At 62.9% G+C, this 18,340-nt stretch overlaps 2 protein-coding genes across 6 annotated transcripts in view; one reads left to right on the forward strand and one right to left on the reverse strand.

The window, feature by feature from the left end:
- MYO18A (myosin XVIIIA) overlaps positions 1–9,828 on the reverse strand; it is a 36,867-nt gene extending 27,039 nt beyond the window's left edge. For 4 of the 5 annotated variants that reach the window (XM_066202064.1, XM_066202065.1, XM_066202061.1 and 1 more), the window contains exons 1-2: positions 9,763–9,828; positions 4,026–5,108 (exon numbers count right to left, since the gene is read on the reverse strand). In XM_066202064.1, the coding sequence (XP_066058161.1) occupies positions 4,026–5,033 (1,008 nt within the window). In that variant the 5' untranslated portion in view covers positions 5,034–5,108; positions 9,763–9,828. Of the gene's footprint in view, positions 1–4,025; positions 5,109–5,558; positions 5,611–9,762 lie in introns of those variants that run through there. The other variant, XM_066202062.1, reaches the window with a different exon arrangement.
- Positions 9,829–13,711: 3,883 nt separating this feature from the next.
- CRYBA1 (crystallin beta A1) lies at positions 13,712–18,324 on the forward strand. Its single transcript, XM_066201861.1, is given in 8 exon segments — positions 13,712–13,799; positions 13,801–13,813; positions 14,527–14,591; positions 15,149–15,268; positions 15,512–15,630; positions 17,196–17,337; positions 17,732–17,874; positions 17,995–18,324. Coding segments are annotated over 8 exon segments (768 nt in total). The 5' UTR covers positions 13,712–13,781; the 3' UTR covers positions 18,143–18,324.
- Positions 18,325–18,340: the final 16 nt, after the last annotated feature.

The following is an 18,340-nucleotide window of genomic DNA, read 5'->3' on the forward strand; positions in this document are numbered from 1 at the left end:
CCCTTCCCCACCTGGGATCCTCAGGAATGGGGGTCTGAGCCCACCTGGATCTGCTCAGCATACAAACAGTGCCCACAGGAGGGGCCCTAGGGACAGACAGGTGACGAGCCTGAGACCCAGCAAAACTCACTGTGTAAAAAAAACCCCTTTAGTCAGGCTGCAGGACTGTGGCTCCGCTCCCCCGAGCGGGCCAGGCCGCTGTGGTAAGCAAATGCCAGGGTGAGGGAAGGGATATTTTCTGCCCCAGCTCCTTGCTTGCCCTGACAGCCTGGGTTTATTCTGAGCCTGACCCTGTGCCAGCAGCTCTGGTGGGACCTGCTGCCCTGGATGGCACCCACTCTCCAACCCCAGGTTGTGCCTGGGGCCACTGGGGAGAAGCCCCTCTCAGGGCCAGGCGTGGCACAGGGGAGCACCTGGCCACCAAAGCAACCCAGCAGTCTGGGAGTACATCCCTGTCCCCCCAAATGGTGTGAAATGCCAGTGCCTGGAGCACAGGCTGAGCATGGGGGTCTGGAAACAAACCCACCTGTGGGTCAGAACCCCCCAAACACTCTGTCCACAGCGCTCCCACCTCCGAACAGCCTGGCACTGCCACAAAGATCTCCAGAGAGCACAGGCCACGAGGTCCCCACAACAAACAACCCCAGAGCGCCCCAGGGGTGGGTTCAGGCTCACAGTCCCCGATCCCAGCAGCAGGACTATCTCTCACGCACTCCCCTCGTGCTCCCCCAAGCCGTGCTGGCCACGCCGGGGGTCCCCACCTTACCAGAGCGAGCCAGGAGAAGGGTTTCCGCCGGGGCGAGCGCGGCACCGCACGGGAGAGGCACTAGTGGGGCGGCAGCCGGCAGCGGGGACAGCTGGGCTGATAGGGCCACCCTAAAAATAGCCCAGGAATGCGAGGGCCCCGCCGGCGCAGCAGCAGCCGGAGGGAGAGCTGGGGGGGGACAGTGGGGCGGGCAGTGGGGCCTCGCCACCAGCAGCACCGTCACCGCCGCCACTGCCAGAGGAAGTGATGTGGGCCCTGCCGCGGGGGAAACTGCCCGGCCTCCGTCCACCGCCCGCCCGGAGCCAGCGGGAAAGACACCCCCAAGCCCAGTGCAGCTCCAGGGGAGCCACGGAGGGCTCTGTGCCTCAAAGGATGGGGGTTACACAATCCACACCCCCGGGTGCCTGGTGTGGCGCCAGGCGGTGCGACCCTGACACTTCCTGCTCCTCCTCTGGCTTTGCCATGAACACGAGATCCCCACCAAAATGTTCTCGGGGACAGAGAGCACTCCAGCAGCCCATGGTAAAGATGTTTTCATGACAAAGCTGCCTCTGGAAGTCCAAGGTCTCACTGGAAACAGCAGGAGTGGGGCAGTGGACAAGGGCTGGGGGTCAGGAGCCTCTCCGTGTGCGCGCTGATGGGAGGAATTTGAGGCAGGGAGCCAGGCACACTGGTGGCATGAAGGAGCAGTGGTGACACAGGCATGGCACACTGGGACCCCAGCTGGCAGCTGAGCAGGTCCCTGCCCAACTCGAGGGAGACAGATGTGCCTTGAGCAAAAAAACATCCCCAGAGGAAGCAGGGGGTCCCAGCCTAGCACACCCCACCGCACAAGGGACAGGCCACATCAAACACCCTTGGCAGGGCTGGCATAACACAGCAGAGAGTGTCTGCAGTGACATGGGTGTCCCCAGGCAGCACAGGCATGCAGCGACCTCCACTGGGATGCCCAGCCCAGCTGTTTGGTGACAGCAGCATTTCTGTCAGCATATTTCTCTCATTCTTAAGCCAGGAAATTCAGCACACACCGGCCCATGGCTGAGCCCACTGGATACAATCCCCCTCCCAGGACCTCCCCACACTGGGACACTGCAGCAGCACCAACCCCTCAGTGAGAGCAGAAAAAGAGCCAAACCAAGAACTTCCCAAGCACAGAAAAATGATAAAAAGTGCCTCTGACATGATGAGAGTCCCACACTCCCACCCTGGTGGGACATGGGGAACCCAGCCGTGCCACGGCACAGTGGCCTTGCACCCTGGAGACAGTGACCTGCAGGGACCTGGGTGCCCGAGGACAAGGTTGGCCAGCACAGTCACCGGATGCCTGCGGCCCTGCTGAAGCACTGGAGTGGTCAGAGGCGTTTCTGGAATATTTCTGTTGGGCCGGCACACGCCTGAGGAATTTCGCCGGTAAATAAATAAATACGAGTGTGGAGCCGAGCCAGCCCAGCTGCCCCACACGGGGAGCAAGGCCGGGACATGGAGAGGGTTTCACCCCAACCCTAATGCCTGGCCACGCTGTGCAAGCAGCTGGTCCCTGTCACCCCACAGCACTGACAACACCCCAAGACCCAGCGGGTGCTGCCACTGCCCAGCTGGGTCCGTGGGGACATGGGTGACTCAGCACAGACCCAGTTAAACCCCCCATGGTGCACAGAGAGCCCGGCACCGTCCCTCTCCAGCCAGGGAGGGGCTTCCAGAGCAACAGCCCAAAATATGTCTATAATTTCCTGTTTCAAAAAGGATCATTTTTATTTAAATTAGGACCAGAAACATTCCAGGGAGCTTAGTGGGGCCTGGGGGAGAGCTGGGCCTCCCTGTGTGCCAGCACCTTGTGTGAGGGACCCCCCAGCTGCACCCAGCACCCCAGTCTGGGCTCCCTAGCACCGACAAAAGCACAGGGTGTCACTCCGGTGCACCATGCAGGAGGAGGAGGCATCCTGTGCCGGGAGGCGCCTGTGCTGCGGTGACAACCCCACGACACAGTCACCGCCATCCCTCTGGCCGGCTCCCACCGGCTGATGCCATCAAACCACACCATGTTCCGGCACAAGGCTGCATGCTGCAGCCTCTCCCATGCAGCCCCAAGGGCACCGGCGTCTCCTCTCCCCCTTCCCAGCCCAGCCCGGTGCTTCTGGAAGGCACAAGCACCTCGCTGGCTCCCAACACACACCTGCCCCCGTGCCAAGGCGCTGCGACACGGGGACAGCCGTGGCCCGTGTCCACACAGGGTTATCCCACCAGGGGTTATCCAGGCAGCACTGCCCGGTGATGCCTGCAGGGCTCCGGGGAGGAGCTGCGGGAAAGCCACCGCTCCGGCTTGGCGCAGACTCCATCCCGCAGTGCCGGCATCTGCTCGAGGAGCACCTGGAGCCCCGTGGTCACCCTCACTCCATCCTGGCCACCGTCCTGCAGGCACAGGGCCTCGCCATGAACTGTGTGGCTCTCCCCAGTGCAGGCAACCTGCTCTGCAGGCACAGGCACCCTCCTCCCCCTAAAGGAAGGCTTAAAAATACACTAAAGTCCAGTTATACGCTAAACAACGCCACGCTGTTTGCACCCCCTGCCACCATATGGGGGGTCCAGGTCTGCAGGATGGTGATTTGGGGGGCTCTGCTGGAGTGCCCGGCTGGCCAGGACGGTGGTTAGCCTGCGGCAGGGTCAGCAGTGCCGGGCAGCAGGCATGAGGGATGTGGGTCACCCAGCCATTAAGTTTCTATTTATACAGCAGCAGTAGCAGCCGCGCACGCAGGGCTGCGCACGCCAGCAGCAGCTCCCAGGCCCTGGCACTCTGTGTGCCTGCCCCAGTCCCCGGGGAGGATCCCAGTGGGGGACGCCAGCGTGGGCAGTGGAGCAGGCGCTGTCCTTCTGCAAAGTAGCCTTTGGAATTTCCTGGCAGTGAGGAGCAAAGCTCCCTTCTCAGCTGGACTGTGCTCCGTCAGCAAAGAGATGGGGATAGACTTCCCGCAGGCAACGCAGAGCTGGGCTCTCCTGCGGCCCCTCTGGCAGGAGGAAAACCCAACCCGACAGCACCCTGAGCACCTTGGGGGGCAAAACCCACCAGCAATGATTTGCAAGACCTGATGCACGACCACTGCATCCCAGCCACAGCCTCCTACTCCTCCCTGTGCACGGCTCCTGGCTGGAGCAGCCCCAGCACCCGCTGTTTCCCACAGGCCCTGCCAACCCAAACACCCCCGCGAGGATGCTGGCAGAACCCAGGCCCGGCAGTGCCCGCGGTGGGGACAGCGTTACTCACATCCCAGGCAGCACGGCGTGTCCCCTGGCCGCCCCGCAGCCAGCAGCGGCTCAGCTCGCTCAGCTCCAGGATGGGCTGCACCTTTAGCTGCACTGTCTCCCCCGACTGCCGGATCATCTCCACGATCTCGTCCCGGGATTTGTTCTCCACATTCCGCCCGTTGATCTCCACCAGCCGGTCACCCGGCACCAAGCCCAAGGCCAAGTCTTTGGTGCCGGCTCCGGGCTCGGCGAAGTGCACGACGCGCCGGTACACCTGCCCGTCGGGGCCCCGGTCCAGCATGGTGGTGCGGCGCAGGGAGAAGCCAAAATCGCCGGTGTTGCGCCTCTGCAGCTCCAGCTGCCGTGGGGTGGGGGGCTGGGGGGGCACCAGGGCGGGCAGCCGCAGCTCGGCAGGGAATCTCTTGCCGACGAGCTCCGGCACCCTGGCACGCAGGGAGGCGGCGGGAAGGGTGCAGGGCTGTCCGGGGGGAACCCCCTGCTTGTCGAGCGGGGTCTCCAACATGCGCACCTCCACCTGCGGGGAGGGGGCCGCCGAGTGCTCAGAGGGCGTGGAGGTCTCTGAGGTGCTCTCATCCCGGCTTTTCTGGGAGAAGGAGAAGCGTTTGACAATCACCTGGGAGTTCTGCTTGGCCAAGGAGCCAAACTTGGCTGCCCGCTGCAGCACCGAGCCCTTGAAGTTGGTATCGTCCGCCTTGAGGTCGTCGCTGGAGCTGGCCGTGCTCAGGTGGCCCGAGTCCAAGATGACGCTGCCCCGGTTGCTGTCGGAGTCAATATCCGTGAGGTGCAGCTCGGAGCCACTGGCCACTTTAATGGGGATGGGGTTGGAGATCTCCAGGCGGGTCTTGGAGTCCCGCTTGGAAGCACGGTTGAGGTTGAAGAAGCCCCGGCGCATGCTCATCTCCTCCAGACTCTTGAGTTCAGCTGCTGACATTCGCTCCTTTTTCTCCTTCTTCTTCTCCTTCCGGGCCCCATCCTTCTCTTTGTCCTTCTTCATCAGGTTGAACATGGTGGATGAGGGCTCAGGGCACCCTTGCCCCCACGGCAGGGCACTGGGCTGGGGCGCTGGTCACGGCACAGCCGCCTGCAGAAGGACAGACAGGAATGGTGCCATCAGAGAGCAGCACGGCCAACACCCACCCACCACTCCTCCATTCACCCCACTGCTCATCCCAGCTGCCAACACCAGCCCCTGGGCCATGTTCCAGTATTCCCACCCTCCCTGGGGACTGCAGCAACACAGGGCTGAGACTGCCCCAGTCAATGTGTTCTCGCCCTGGCTGGGCACCAAGCCCCAGGGATGCAACAGGGATGGCCCTGTATCCCCAGGGTTGCCCCAAAAGAAGCCCAGAAGCCTGGCAGTGCCTGGCACCAGGGCTGCCTGCAGGCAGACCCTCAGCAGCTCAGAAGACGTTTTGGAGCACCACGGGTGGGCAGGGAAGAAAATATCCCGATGGCTTTTGCAGCAGTTACTGGCGGCAGGGACACTCCCCAGGGTAAAACCCCCCATTCCATCCAGCCATCAAGGTCCTGCCTGCTGTTCAAAAGCCCCTTGTTGTGGAAACAGAGGCCTTTCTGCTGCTCATCCTGGCTCTGGCCACCGCAAACCACAGGGGCTGCCGTGGGCAGTGTCCCCACCAGGGAGGAGCCGGAAACACGGCCTGGAGCGAAGGTTGCTCTAATAAACAGGAACCTGTAAAATCACATCCCTCCCAACACTGATAAGTGTCTAATTTTAGCCAGGGCGACGTAGAGGCTCGTGACGCTGCCGGCGACCTCCAGGAACAGTCGCTCTTTCATTCGGGCATCCCGCGCGGAGCGGGGGGAGCACCCAGCTTCCAGTGGGAAAACCACGGCTGGGCAGAAAACCCAGCTCCCTCCTGGAAAAACCCATGTGCACCCAGTGTCTGGAGACACCCAGTGCCTGGGGGAACCCACAGTCTCACCCTGCATGGGGTGCTATGGGACTCCTCTGCCCTTGGGGTAACTGGTAGCCCCCCCCAGCCTCCATCGAGCGCTTGGGCTGTGGATAAACAACTCCAAAGTGGAGCAGGCGGCTGGCAGCACCCGCGGGACGGGCTGACAGCTATATATAACAGGCCAGGAAACTGTACAGGAACTTAACCTCAGCACAAAGGACAACAGGAAAGCTCCCCACGTTTGAAGCATCTGCTTTAGAGCTCTCCAGCGGGTGTGGGGATGAGGTTTGGGATGCTGTAGGGATAGGTAGCGCTGCCCACAGTGGGAGTGCAGGCTCTGCCAGGGGTGTATGGATGTGCTGTGCTGTGCCAAGCTGCACCTTGGCTCCAGCACAGCATCAGTACTGCAACACCATCACTGCCTGGACCATCTCCCTGCAAAGGCACATGGTCTCCACTGCCCTTGAACACACCCAGCGGGACAAGGGAAACCCGTTTTCCCCTTGGCAAAGCCATACAGGGATGGCAGGGAACTCCCTGAAGCTCGGTGCCCCTCGGGCCCGGGCCAGGAGCACACATGCCCAGGAGAGGCCTGGCCACAGGGCAGGTGAGGACAGACCCCCGCAAGCCATGGCACAGTTTTGGATCTGGGCATACCTCTGAGGTAGTGAGGGGAAGCAGCCTGAGGGACAAGGTCAGGCTTGCACGGCCAGAGGGGCTGCCACAGTTGTGCCCACACCACCCAGCCCCAGGGCTCTGGCTGCTCTGCCCTCCCTGCAGCACCCGGGGCTTTACCCAGACCCACAGTAGGACTCGGGCAGGGCAGGGCAGGGCAGGGCAGGGCCCCAAAACACATGAAAACAATCCACTTCCTTTCTCCTCTCCCAGAACTGCTGGCTGTGGGATGATCACTGACCTGAACCAGGGGACAGCACAGCTCCTTCTCATGACCCACAGCAGGTAGGTCACAAAGGGCACCATGGCCGTGCCATCCTGGGGGCTGCTCCCCTGTGCCGGGGCCTCAGCACAGACAATGGCAGGGAGGGAACCACCTGCAGCTGTTCCTGTCCCCTCTGCGTGACACCTGCCACTGTACCACAGCTACCTGGGCATCCCTGAAGCTGTACAAAAGGGCTGCACCCCTGGGAGCACCCGGGGCTCACCCCATGGCAAGGAGGGGGCTGCTGGGATCCTTGCCGGGGGTCCCTTGGGAGCAGAGCCACTCGCCAGGCAGGTGCTGGATAGAGCCACGGCGCCGGGAGACCGGCGGCCAGCGCGCTCTTTGTCCTCGGTGGTTTCTCTCCCGGCACACAGGCTGCCTCCCAGCCTTTGTACGCTCAACAAAAAGGGGGAACAGCGTTCCCAGCCGCATCGCTAATGAGGCAGCGCTGGCGGCCGCTGCCGCAGCCACGTGTGCCCCACTCAGGGCCACAATAGGCAGCAGTGGGGACACAGGACTTTTGTGGGCTGGGGAAAGGACCGCAGCATCCGCCCTGCACTGATGTCCCCAGCCCGTGTGGGATGCCATTGTGGTTTGCTCCCTTTTCCCCAAGAAGCCTCCCGCCACGGATGGGTGCAGCCCGATGCCGTGAGCAGGAGGTGGCTGCCGAGCGTCTCCTGCCTCCTGATTCAGACCCAAGGAGCCTTCCCTGACTCAGCCCGGGCTTGCCCCGGGACTCCCCTTGGCCAGGCATGTTTGGGGCAGTGGCGTGCATGAGCCGTGACAGGGAAGGGAGAGGCGCCCGCCGGCGCCGGCTGCGCTCTGGGATCGCACGCGAGGATGCTGCTGTGACACTGGGCTGGCAAAAGATGAGGACATCACCTCGGAAGGACCAGGTGGCAGAAAGGGAGAAGCACCTCAACGGCCCCCAAACCAAAAGTCCTTTCTGAGCCACCCAAGCAGGGTCAGGAGCACCTTCCCCCAAGTGCCCCCACCACAGCCACGAGCCCCCGTGCCCCTGCCAAGGCGCCGGGGAGTTCCAGGCAGGGAGGAAGGCGTTCACTGAAACTCCCAGCCACTCCTTCCCTCCTCGAGACGCAATCTCGTCCGACACGCTCCCGCGCAGGGACCTGCACGGCAAGTTTCACGGTCGCCTGCCCTCCCTGCTCTGCTCCCTGAAGCCAGCAGTAGGGCTCTGCTCCCACACCACTTTGGCACAGGAGCTGGTGGCTGTCCCCTTCCTTGGGCACACAATGTTGGGGTACCTCATGCCCTGGCTGTGCCCAGCCAGGAAGGGATGATCCGATGCCAGGGAACAGGAGCTGCTGGCAGCATTTCCGAGCAGCCAGGCCAGCTCCTATGCAGGGCAAATGGGGGCTGACCTGCATGATTGCTCATTGCTGGACACAAGTTTTCCGCAGAACAAGGAAATTTAGGGGGTTTCCAAATCCCTCTGCAGTGCCTTCCCTTATGGACAACGCTGGAATGCGTCAAGAGGAAAACGATCCTGGATCTACCTGAGTCACAGCCAGGATGTGCCATCAGGCTCTCACCAGAGCAGGATTTCAGGCCCTCCTGCTGGAGGAACCCCATGTCCAACAGCAAAGGGGTCCCAGACTGGTTACGAGGGGTCACCCCAGGCCAGGAGGGTGCATGGGGTGCAAGCACCTGCCTCGCCCCAAAGCTGAGGAATGACACAGCTCAAGAGGTCTTACAGGGTAGACCCGAAGGTAGTAGGGCAGGATCTTGGCTGGGCTGCCAGGTGGGACATGGTTCCATGACCAGCTGGGGGGGGTCAGGTGGGTTGCAGCCCCCCCAGCACAGGGCACACACCTCCCTCATCACCCTTTTCCGGCCCCAAATTCACAGCCTGATGTCCTCCATGGCCCAGCCCACGACAAAGGTTAAGGGCTGAGCCACAGCTCGTCAGTGGGCAAAGTCCAGGGCCGATGCAGGTGCTGTGGGAATGCTCAGCTCCCAACTGGGATGGGGCAGTGGGCAGGGTCCCCCAGTGCCAGAGTGCCAGGGCCAGCCCTGGGGTGTAGGAATACACTGCCATGTGCCCACACTTTCCTGTAATTGCCCTAAGTTTAGTTCTGGCACTCGCTGACCAGACAATTTGCATCTCACAGGCCGGCTGGAAACCACACGATTTAGGGATGCACATCCCAGCCCTCATCCTGTGCTCCATATATTCCTCTCCGGGGAAATTAACAGGCACCGGGGTGGCCACAGCCCTGCGAGCCCCGACCACCCCCAGCACAGCAGCTCACTGGGTGCCACCCACCCCTGTCACTCCAAAAAGGTGCCTCAGGTGCCAGTGGCAGCTGCCCCGGCAGCGATGTGGTTAGCGGCGAGCCGGGCTAATGGCTTTGGATGCAATTCCCTGGTGGTGTGGGAAAGGCCCAGGCCAGCGGGTTCTCCCTGGAAGCAGGGGAGCCCTGCAGCGGGTGCTGGGGTACCCAACACGGAGCACCTGACACGGGGCATCCCGCAGGGGGCACACACGGGGGACACGGCACACAGGAACACACCCCGCACAAGGTGACACACGCACACATGCCAACACGCACACGAGTGACACCGGGGGCTGCACAGGCGCTGCCAGACAAGAGCGGGCCATGCGCACACCCACAGCCCGCAACCGGGGGGCGGCCCCGAGGGGCTCCGCACCCACCCACCCACCTACCCACACACCTACAGCGGTCGTGCAACGCCGCGGGGGCACCGGCACGGGCACGGCTGAGCTCGGCTCGGCCCGGCCCGGCCCGCCGGGGGGGCGATGCAGCCGCGGCCCGCCCCGCGCCGGCCGGTGCGTGCCGGTGCCCAGGGCGCGGTGCGGCGTGGCCGGGGCCGGTGGGATGGCGGCGGGTACTCACCCAGCGGCGGCGGGGGAGCGGGGCCCGGTGGCGGCGGCGGCGGTGCCGGGCCCCGGCGGCGGCGCGGGGCGGGGCGGGGCGGGGCGGCTCCGCACCGGGGCGGGCACTGCCGGCTCTGCGCGCGCCGCCCGCCGCGCCGGGCGCGGCTCCGGTCGGCACGGAACGGAACGGAGCGGAGCGGAGCGGAGCGGAGGGGGCAGACGGCCCTGCCCACCCGGGAGCCCGCTGAGCCCGTAACCCGGCTGTAACCACCGAACGGACCCGCGCCCGCAGCCCGGTGCGCGCTCGGGATCGGCGCAACCGCCCCCGCGCACCCACGGAGCGGGGTGACCCCGCGCGCCCCCGCAGACGCACACGCGGTGTGTGCACACCCCCGGTGTGACACGGTGACACGCCGTCCGTCCGGCACTCCCCGCACGCTCACACGCCCCCATCCTCACACACACTCGCATGTTGTGAGCTCGCACTGGTGCACACGCAGCCCCGTGCATCGCACAATGCACACACGCACTCCTGGGGTTCTCCTTTTCGGAAGAATCCCATCAGGAACAGCACTGGATCCAGACAGGGAAGGCTCCAGGCTGCCCCTCCAGCAGGGTGAGTGCCCGCTGGCCCCAGTGTGGGGAATACAAAGCTGGCCATGGCAGAGCTGCCTGTGGAGCCATTCTGCAGCTTCTGCAGCACCTGTCCCCAGCACCGGCTGTCACCCTGCAGGGACTGACTGTGAGGACAGTGGCTGCTCTGCCCAGGAGACTGCCCACAGTTAACAATGAGCATCTCCCAGCACACTCAACAGCGAGAGCAGCGCTGTCTTTGTTACATCCCTTCCACTGGTGTCCGGCTTTGGGACGTCACACTGGGGTTGCTCACACACAATGAGAATCCTGGGACAGATGGTTTCAGGATAAGCCCTCCCATATCAGTGCTGGGACAACCTCCCTTCCTATCAGGCATGGGAGCAACTGGGCCCAGGGAAGCTGGAGTGGGACTTTGGGAACAGGGACCCCAGGCAGAGACATCCACAAGCTCTTTCCTAAAGCACTTCTCAGGCAGTGCTCAGTCTCTGACTGGGAAGCTCAGAGAGATGACAGGGACAGTGCCCTATCCCAGGGTACCCCAGGGGACTCACTCCATACCCCTGCTGCCATCCTGCCATTGCTGGCTGAGTCTTGCGGTCCTGGCTCTCCTACCAACAGGCTGTGAGCCACTCTTGGGACACACCTGTCTGGGTGGCACAAGCCCTGCTCCCTCACGGTGGTAAACATGGCTGTGATTTCCAGCCCACAGCCTGTGCCCAGGACACAATCCCACAGCAGCAGCAGGGCAGGACGCACGGGGCATGGCAGAGCAAGCTGGCAGCTGAGCAAGGAGCCCCGTGCTGGGCCCTGGCCCGAGGGATGCAGTGGTGGAGGAGATGCAGCCCTTGCAGGGACTGAGGGCGGCAGTGAGCGCAGCTGCCTGCTTTTGTCACACTGTCCTTTGTCCCAGGCACGTGGCACGAGGTGCAGGGAGCCGCAGCCATCTGGAGAGCAGGGATGGGGTCGAGTGATCTGGAAGGGCGGCAGAGCCCGTCTGAGCTTTCAGGAGGGTTTTCCAGCAGCAGTGGTGAGGAGACACACTGGAGGGCTGTACCTCTGCCCTGCTCCCTGGAACAGGTGGGTGAACAGCTGGTTACAGCCTGTGGCAGCTCCTGTTTCCTTATCACACTGGGCAGGTGGTTGATGGGCTGATGCCGGTTGGAACTGCCAAGCTGTGGGACAGCACGGGGACCCCAGTGCCACACAACCCTGCCACAAGCAGCCACCCACTGGGGCCACTCTTCCTGCCACATCCCCAGAGCTAAACACCCGGTGTTTTGCAGCAAGCTGACCAGCTGTTCCTGCCCACATGATCCTGTCTGGCTTTGCCAGAAACAGGTTGGGTTGCCCTGAGCAGCTCTCCCTGGCAGGGGCTTTCCCCAGGCACCAGTAAATCCCACATCCAAGGAAACTCTCTGTGTTTCCCAGGGTTTTCTATGGAGAAGCGGGACAGAGCTCCGGTGCCAGTGGCATTTTGCGTGCCCCTGGCAGGCGCAGATGGCTGGCCAGGGCAAGGGCCTGGAGCCGGGCTGGGAGGGGAAGCATCTGTTTTGCAGCACCGCGGGGTTCCCTAAATAGGTCACTGCATTTTTATAGTCTCTCGGATCTAGAAAAACCAGTTGTTCCAGACAACCTGTGGACCCGCCAGCATCGTTGGCTCCCCAGGCACTCGCCGCTGTGCCCCCAGGTCCTTGAGGGGGGGACACCTGCTCCACCAGCACTGTGAGCAGGGGCAGGGTTGGGGGATCCACAGCAGCCTGAGCCTTACTGGAGTCCTGTTATCTGCTGAGAGTGACCTATCCCTGGCCATGACCAGTGTGGGCTGTCCAGGGGGGCTTTCCCCCCACTTGGGGTGGCTGTCAGCTCCAGGCTTTGCTCTGGGATGGTTTTCAGCCAGAGACAGTCTTCCTGCTGCAAGGAGAGGCAGGTGCCTGTGTGGGGTGCAGCAGGATGTGCAGTGCCACACACCCACCGCACAGCCGCATGCGCCGATGGTGTCCCATCCTGCTCGGGCTGAGCTCTCCCTCTAGTGGCACCAGGCTCCTGGCAGAGCCTCCACACTCTGGAGTGGCCGGAGCCGTCACCAGGGCATGTCTGAGGGGCTGGAGTGAGCTGGACGGGGAGCTCCGAGCCGACCTCCTCCCTCAGCCAGGATGCCCCCAGCAGGTGCACAGGGAGTGTGCTGAGGAGGCTTCGCAGGATCATCCCACCACTAGCCCTCGTTTTGGCATCCTTGCAGAGGGCAGGTGGTCCTGCCCCTCCCATTCCCTGACCCAGATTTGCTGGCACGCCAGACCTTGGGGGTGCAGCCCTCGGCTCTGTGTCACAGTGATCCCCCCCAGTGACACTGATCCCACCCCTATCCCCATCCTGCAGCAGCCAGAGAGGGGAAGGATCCCCATAAAGCCCAGCTTATCCCTGTCAGGGCAGTGTCCTGCCCGCAGCGGGGGTCCCCCAGGACCCTGCTGAGCCCCATGAGGCCTGTCTGGTCGGGTGCCACCCCGCCGCGCGTCCCCGCAGGGTCCCCCGGGCCGGGCGCCAGGCCATGCCGCAGGCAGCGCTGACGGGGCGCTTTGTTTTGTGCGGCCTCGGCTGCCCAGCGGGGAGACAAAAGGGGCAGTCAGACGCGGGCGAGCATTGTGCTGGCAGCCATGCGCTGAGGCAGCAGCCTGCGCCGCCACGCTCGCCTCGTGACCCCCGACGGCCCGGGCTGTGCCCGCCATGGTGCCCCAGGGCCTGCAGTGTCCGCCCCATGGGAGCCCCGCGTGGGAAGGGGGCTGTGGGGCTGGTGGCGGTGGTCACTGCAGAGCCGAGGCATCCCCAAGGCCCTGGCAGGTGTCCTGGGTATGGGGTTGTGGTGGTGGCAGTGCCGTGTGGAGTGTTGGGGCTTGGTGTGGCCGTGGGGACATGTCTGCCAGGGCCACGCCAGTTCTCACCTCCAGCCTGCCTTGCCCGTGATGAGAGGAGGGTGTCCACGCCAACACGGTGACAGAGAACATGCCTTGGCTGGTAAAGCGAAGTGACAGTGCCTGGTTGACACCCTGCCGAGCCCACCACCCACAGGGTCTCACGGGGAGGTGTCCCCGCTGTCCCCACGGTGCCAACTGTCGCCAGGGCCAGGCCAGCACCCAGGCTCACCCCGTGACGGCGCGGTGCATTGCCCCTGGAAAATGCCAGCGCGGTCAAATCGTTGAGTCATTTGTGCCCAAGATTATCTGTGCAAACAGCCGCCCCGATTATTTTTTTTTTTTTATTATCAAATTTTTTTTCTTTTTCCCTAAGAATGTGCCTCAGACCATGGGGATGAGCAGCTGAAATCTCCGGGGATCAGCAGGACAATGCCAGAGCAAGCATTGTGCTGACGGCTCTGCAAACGCTGGCACCGGTTCCCGGCCAGCAGTACCCTATAAAAGCTGAGCCGCTGAAGTAGGCAAACATTACATGGGCGAAGCAGCAGTAACCGCCTGAGCTAGGTGAGTCCTGGACCGATGCGCACCTTTCCCACCTCACCCCTCCGCTGCCAGCCGCCTGGGCAGACACCCTTCCTCCTGCCTGGTGGCAAAAGACACCCAGAGGGACTGTCGCTGTTTCCCATGGCATAAGACAGGCTCACACGTCCCTGCTGGCAGCCGGGGGGGCTGAGAGCCCCTCTAGAGCAGAGCACCCCACTGCCGGCGCCCACCGGCACGGCACGCCAGTGGGCATCTCCCACCGTTAGCCAGGGCTGTCCATGGGAGCACACCGTGCCTCCCAAGGGACACCGGGCAGGGGATCAGGCGGGTCTGTTGGACACTGCCAGGCAATGAAGCCCCCTGCTCTGGCTCAGGGGTGCTTTTCCTAGCGGTGGTCTGGCCTCGGGGAAGGAGAAAGGGGGATTGGGCATTGTGCCCTGGTGGGCACGCAGGCTCCATACCGTGGCAGGGAGGAGGGAAAGGGCACTGCAGAGAGAAAGGTGCTCCCTGCTTTGGATGTGTCCCACAGCTCTCTGCTGTGCCCCCTTCCCCATCCTGGGGCTGACAGGAGGGTCTCACTGTGTCTGGTGTGGCTTGTCCCCAGCAGTGGGGCAGCTGTCCTCAAACTCGTGCTGTGGGTGGTGGGCACAGAGCCATCCCCCAGCCTCGCGAGCGGGCAGCAGGGATGCACAGGGACATGCTCCAGTAAAAATGGCTTTTCCTTCCTTCTCTAGACACCGATCCAGCAGCAAAGATGGCTCAGACAAACCCTCTGCCTGTTCCCATGGGCCCATGGAAGGTACGTCCTCACGGCCCCTGTATTTTGCCTTTCCCTGTGTGCAGGTAGGGAACAGGGAGAAGGGCAAAGCCCATCCTCCAGGGCCAGGAAATCTGCACAGTGGGCAGTAAGGTAGGGACGAGCACAGGAAACAGGCAGCCCTGTCCTCTGCCCGTGGGAACGTGCCTCCTGCCTGCTCAAATACCTCCCGGGTGTTTTTCATAAGGCTCTTCACAGCACCCTGGGCCAGCTGTGCCCTGCTCTTACCAGCCATTCTGTGACAGGCAGTTACACAGTCCACAAAAGTCACCAGATGTTGTTTGCCCTCCCCTGTCCATGCAGACAGGGTGAGCATAGGCAGCAGCCACTGTGGAGCGAGGCAGGGAGCAGCCCCAATGGATCTGGCAATAGCGCCAGGCCACAGGTCGAGGAGGGAGCGAGAGGGAGAGGAGAAACACGTGCACAAGTGAGAAGCCTCCCGTCGAAGCCTGGAGCTGTCGCGGGAGAGGAGAGCGTCAGCCGCAACCCCCCAGGGAGGTGCCCCTCGCCCTTTCCCCCGTTAATCCTCTTTGCCCTAGAGCGTTCGGAGCAGAGGCCGGGAGAACCGCCAGCCACAGCCCTGCCACCCGCCCGTCCCAGAACGGCTCCGCTCCTCTCTCCGGACGGCAGCGCTGCCCCGGGAACTGATCTCCGCAGGGGTGAGCAGGAGAGCGGAGCCGGGGCCAGCCTGCGGCTCCCCCGACACCAAGGCAGGGCGTCGCGGGGCCAGCAGTGCAGGGACGCGGAGGCGTGCGGGGCTGTGTCCCAGCCCAGAGGGGTGCCCGGTGCAGCCTCCGCTGGCTCTCTCCCTGACGGAGCCACCTTCCGTCTCCAAGAGGCAGTGAATTGCCTGGGCCCACTGCTGGGCAGTTTCCAACTCGGCAGCTCGCTCTCCGTTCCAGATCACCGTGTACGACCAAGAAAACTTCCAGGGCAAGAGGATGGAGTTCACTTCGGCCTGTCCAAACATCATGGAATGTGGCTTCGACAACATCCGCTCCCTGAAGGTGGAATGTGGCGCGTGAGTACCCAGCTGCCAGTGGAGGGGGTGCTTTCCCAGGCGGGCTGGCTGGGAGAGGGGTGCCCAAGCGTGGAGTGGGACCAGCTGTCCCCATTCTGCTTGGCTGGAGCCAAGCACCACAGCCAAGGGAAGCCAGGCATGGGAGGATCCCACCCTGCCAGGGTAGAGCAGCCAGCCCCGGGCAGCACTGATACAGAGAGGGCCGGAGGAGAGAGGCACCACCCTTGGCATCACCCAAAACTGCCTCCTGCAGTGTTGGACCAGTCAGGTTTGGAACGGGGTTGCTGCCCAAGGATGCAGAGGGGGTCAGTGCTCAGTGAGTGGCCTGGATTAGCCTGGTCCCCGTCCTGCCTGTGAAACCCCATGAAGCACCAGTCCTAGAGAACCACCTCTTGCCCAGGGCCCAGCCCTGCTCTGCCCTGAGTTTTCCCTGCACTGCACAGCTTCCCAGACCAGGGCAGAACCTTCCCGCAGTTTCTCCAGTCCTAACAGGGGTAGGGAGCAGAGCTGGGCATTCCCCTGCACACGGGAATCTTCCCTGGCACAGGCAAGGCCCCTCCCGAGCGGCTCAGAGAGGCGGAGTGTCGGGATCGGTCCCCGCGGTGCGCATCCCTCCGGGGCGGGGAGCAGACGAGATAGATTTGTGCTGCTATCTTTAGGACGTGTAATGCTAATGGGATTACAGCAGCGTGCGTGCTCACGCTGTAATCAGCTCCCTGCTCCAGTTGACGTGTTCCTAATCAGGCTGTTCACCTTGCACAGGGCGGGCTGGCTGCAGGTCATGGCATTGAGGCCCAGTTTGGGTCAGTGGGAGGAAACCCTCGAGCCCCTCAGCACCCTTTGTGCCCCATCAGCAGGGGATCCATGCACTGCACAGCCCGTGCCATCCACCTTCCAACCCCCAGCCCAGGCTCTGTCTCCCTGCTCTGCCTGTGGCTCTGTCCCCAGTCTCCTTAAGTGGACATCCCCACCCCGGGGATGGGCAGGTGCAGCGTGGGCAGCACCAGGGCTTGCAAAATGTGTCCTGCAGGGTGGAGGCATTCCACTCACCTCTCCTTGTTTGCTTTCAGCAAAGAGGGGGAGGCAGAAAGGGGAAAGGTCGTAGGTCCCTGCTCCCTGCTCAGAGCCAGGTGGGCTCTGCCTGCTTTGGGCATCAGGAATTCAGGTCTTTTCCAGCAGTGTCAGGTTGTAATTGGGAAACAAGTAAGAAATGAGGCCTTTGGGACAGAAGGGCAGCTGGGGCATCCTGAAGTGATGCTGGTCTGCGTGAATAATGACAGAGCAGCCAGGGGGAAGAGCCACCTGTGCAGGATGGGCCCCAGGATCTCCCCATCTCCCACTGCAGCCAGGGATGCCGTGTGGGTGCCTCCGCAGCACCAGATGCAGTTTCACACTCCCTGAGTTCTCTGCCCACATCCAGCACTGCTTCCTCTCCTCCCAACCTGTGGGCAGAGGCCAGACCCCAACCTCCTCCTTGCACCTACATCCTGCCCCTATGCCAGCTCCCAGCAGGATGCCTGGAGCTGCTGCAGGAAGCCCTGGCAACCCTCGCTCTGTTTTTGCAGCTGGGTCGGTTACGAGCACACCGGCTTCTGCGGGCAGCAGTTCATCCTGGAGAGGGGAGAGTACCCGCGCTGGGACGCCTGGAGCGGCAGCAACGCCTACCACATCGAGCGCCTGATGTCCTTCCGCCCCGTCTGCTCCGCCGTGAGTGTCCCACCCAGCTCTGAGCCCCTTAAAACGCCCCAGGCCACGGCAGTGAGGTTAGGAAGGAAAAACACAGCTACACCGGGGGCAGGCTCAGCGCTTCCCCTCTCAAACCCAGCAGGATTTGCTCTTTCTGGCCTGTTTTTTAAAGCTTTTGAGGGAATTTCTGGGCAAGCTGTACGTGACCAGAGCTAGGGGACAGCCAGCCTGAGACAGTAGCTGTGGCATAGCTGACACCTCCCAGCCACCCAGTAAACTCCAAACAGCCAGGGTCTGAACGCCTGCCCCTCCAGAAACCCTCTGAGTAACGCCGTAGGGAGTGACAGCCCTGCCATTCCCACCCACGCTGGGGAGGGAGCACCACCTCCCGCTCACCCCCTGCTCTCCCCCACAGAATCACAAGGAATCCAAGATCACCATCTTCGAGAAAGACAACTTCATCGGCCGCCAGTGGGAGATTGCTGATGACTACCCCTCGCTGCAGGCCATGGGCTGGGCCAACAACGAAGTGGGCTCCATGAAGATCCAGTGTGGCGCGTAAGTGACAGGCCGAAGACCAGGAGCAGCAGGGACAATCCGCTGTCATCTGTGCCACCACGGCGAGAGGGGGATGCCCTGTAACCCACCCCTGCTTACCTCTTTGTCCTTTTCTTCCAGCTGGGTGTGCTACCAGTATCCCGGGTACCGTGGCTACCAGTACGTCCTGGAGTTTGACCACCACGGTGGAGACTACAAGCACTGGAGAGAGTGGGGTTCGCACGCCCAGACCTCCCAGATCCAATCCATCAGGCGTGTCCAGCAGTAGCTCCCCACTCCCCAGCACATCTCTGCAAGGTTTCGAAAGCTCACCGGCTCCCTCTTGGTGCTAATACTCCCCTCCCAAAATAACCACCCCCTTCTCGTACTGCCACTGCTTATGGAACAACACTCCCAAAACGGTACCAACCGCCACAATTGCCAATAAATGTGACTGAAAGAAAAAGATAAATCAGCTTGGTGTGTG

This window comes from Chamaea fasciata, unplaced genomic scaffold, assembly GCF_029207755.1.
Source record: "Chamaea fasciata isolate MVZ Bird 193981 ecotype frontalis unplaced genomic scaffold, bChaFas1.0.hap1 SCAF_21, whole genome shotgun sequence".
NCBI classification, from domain to species: Eukaryota; Metazoa; Chordata; class Aves; order Passeriformes; family Sylviidae; genus Chamaea; species Chamaea fasciata.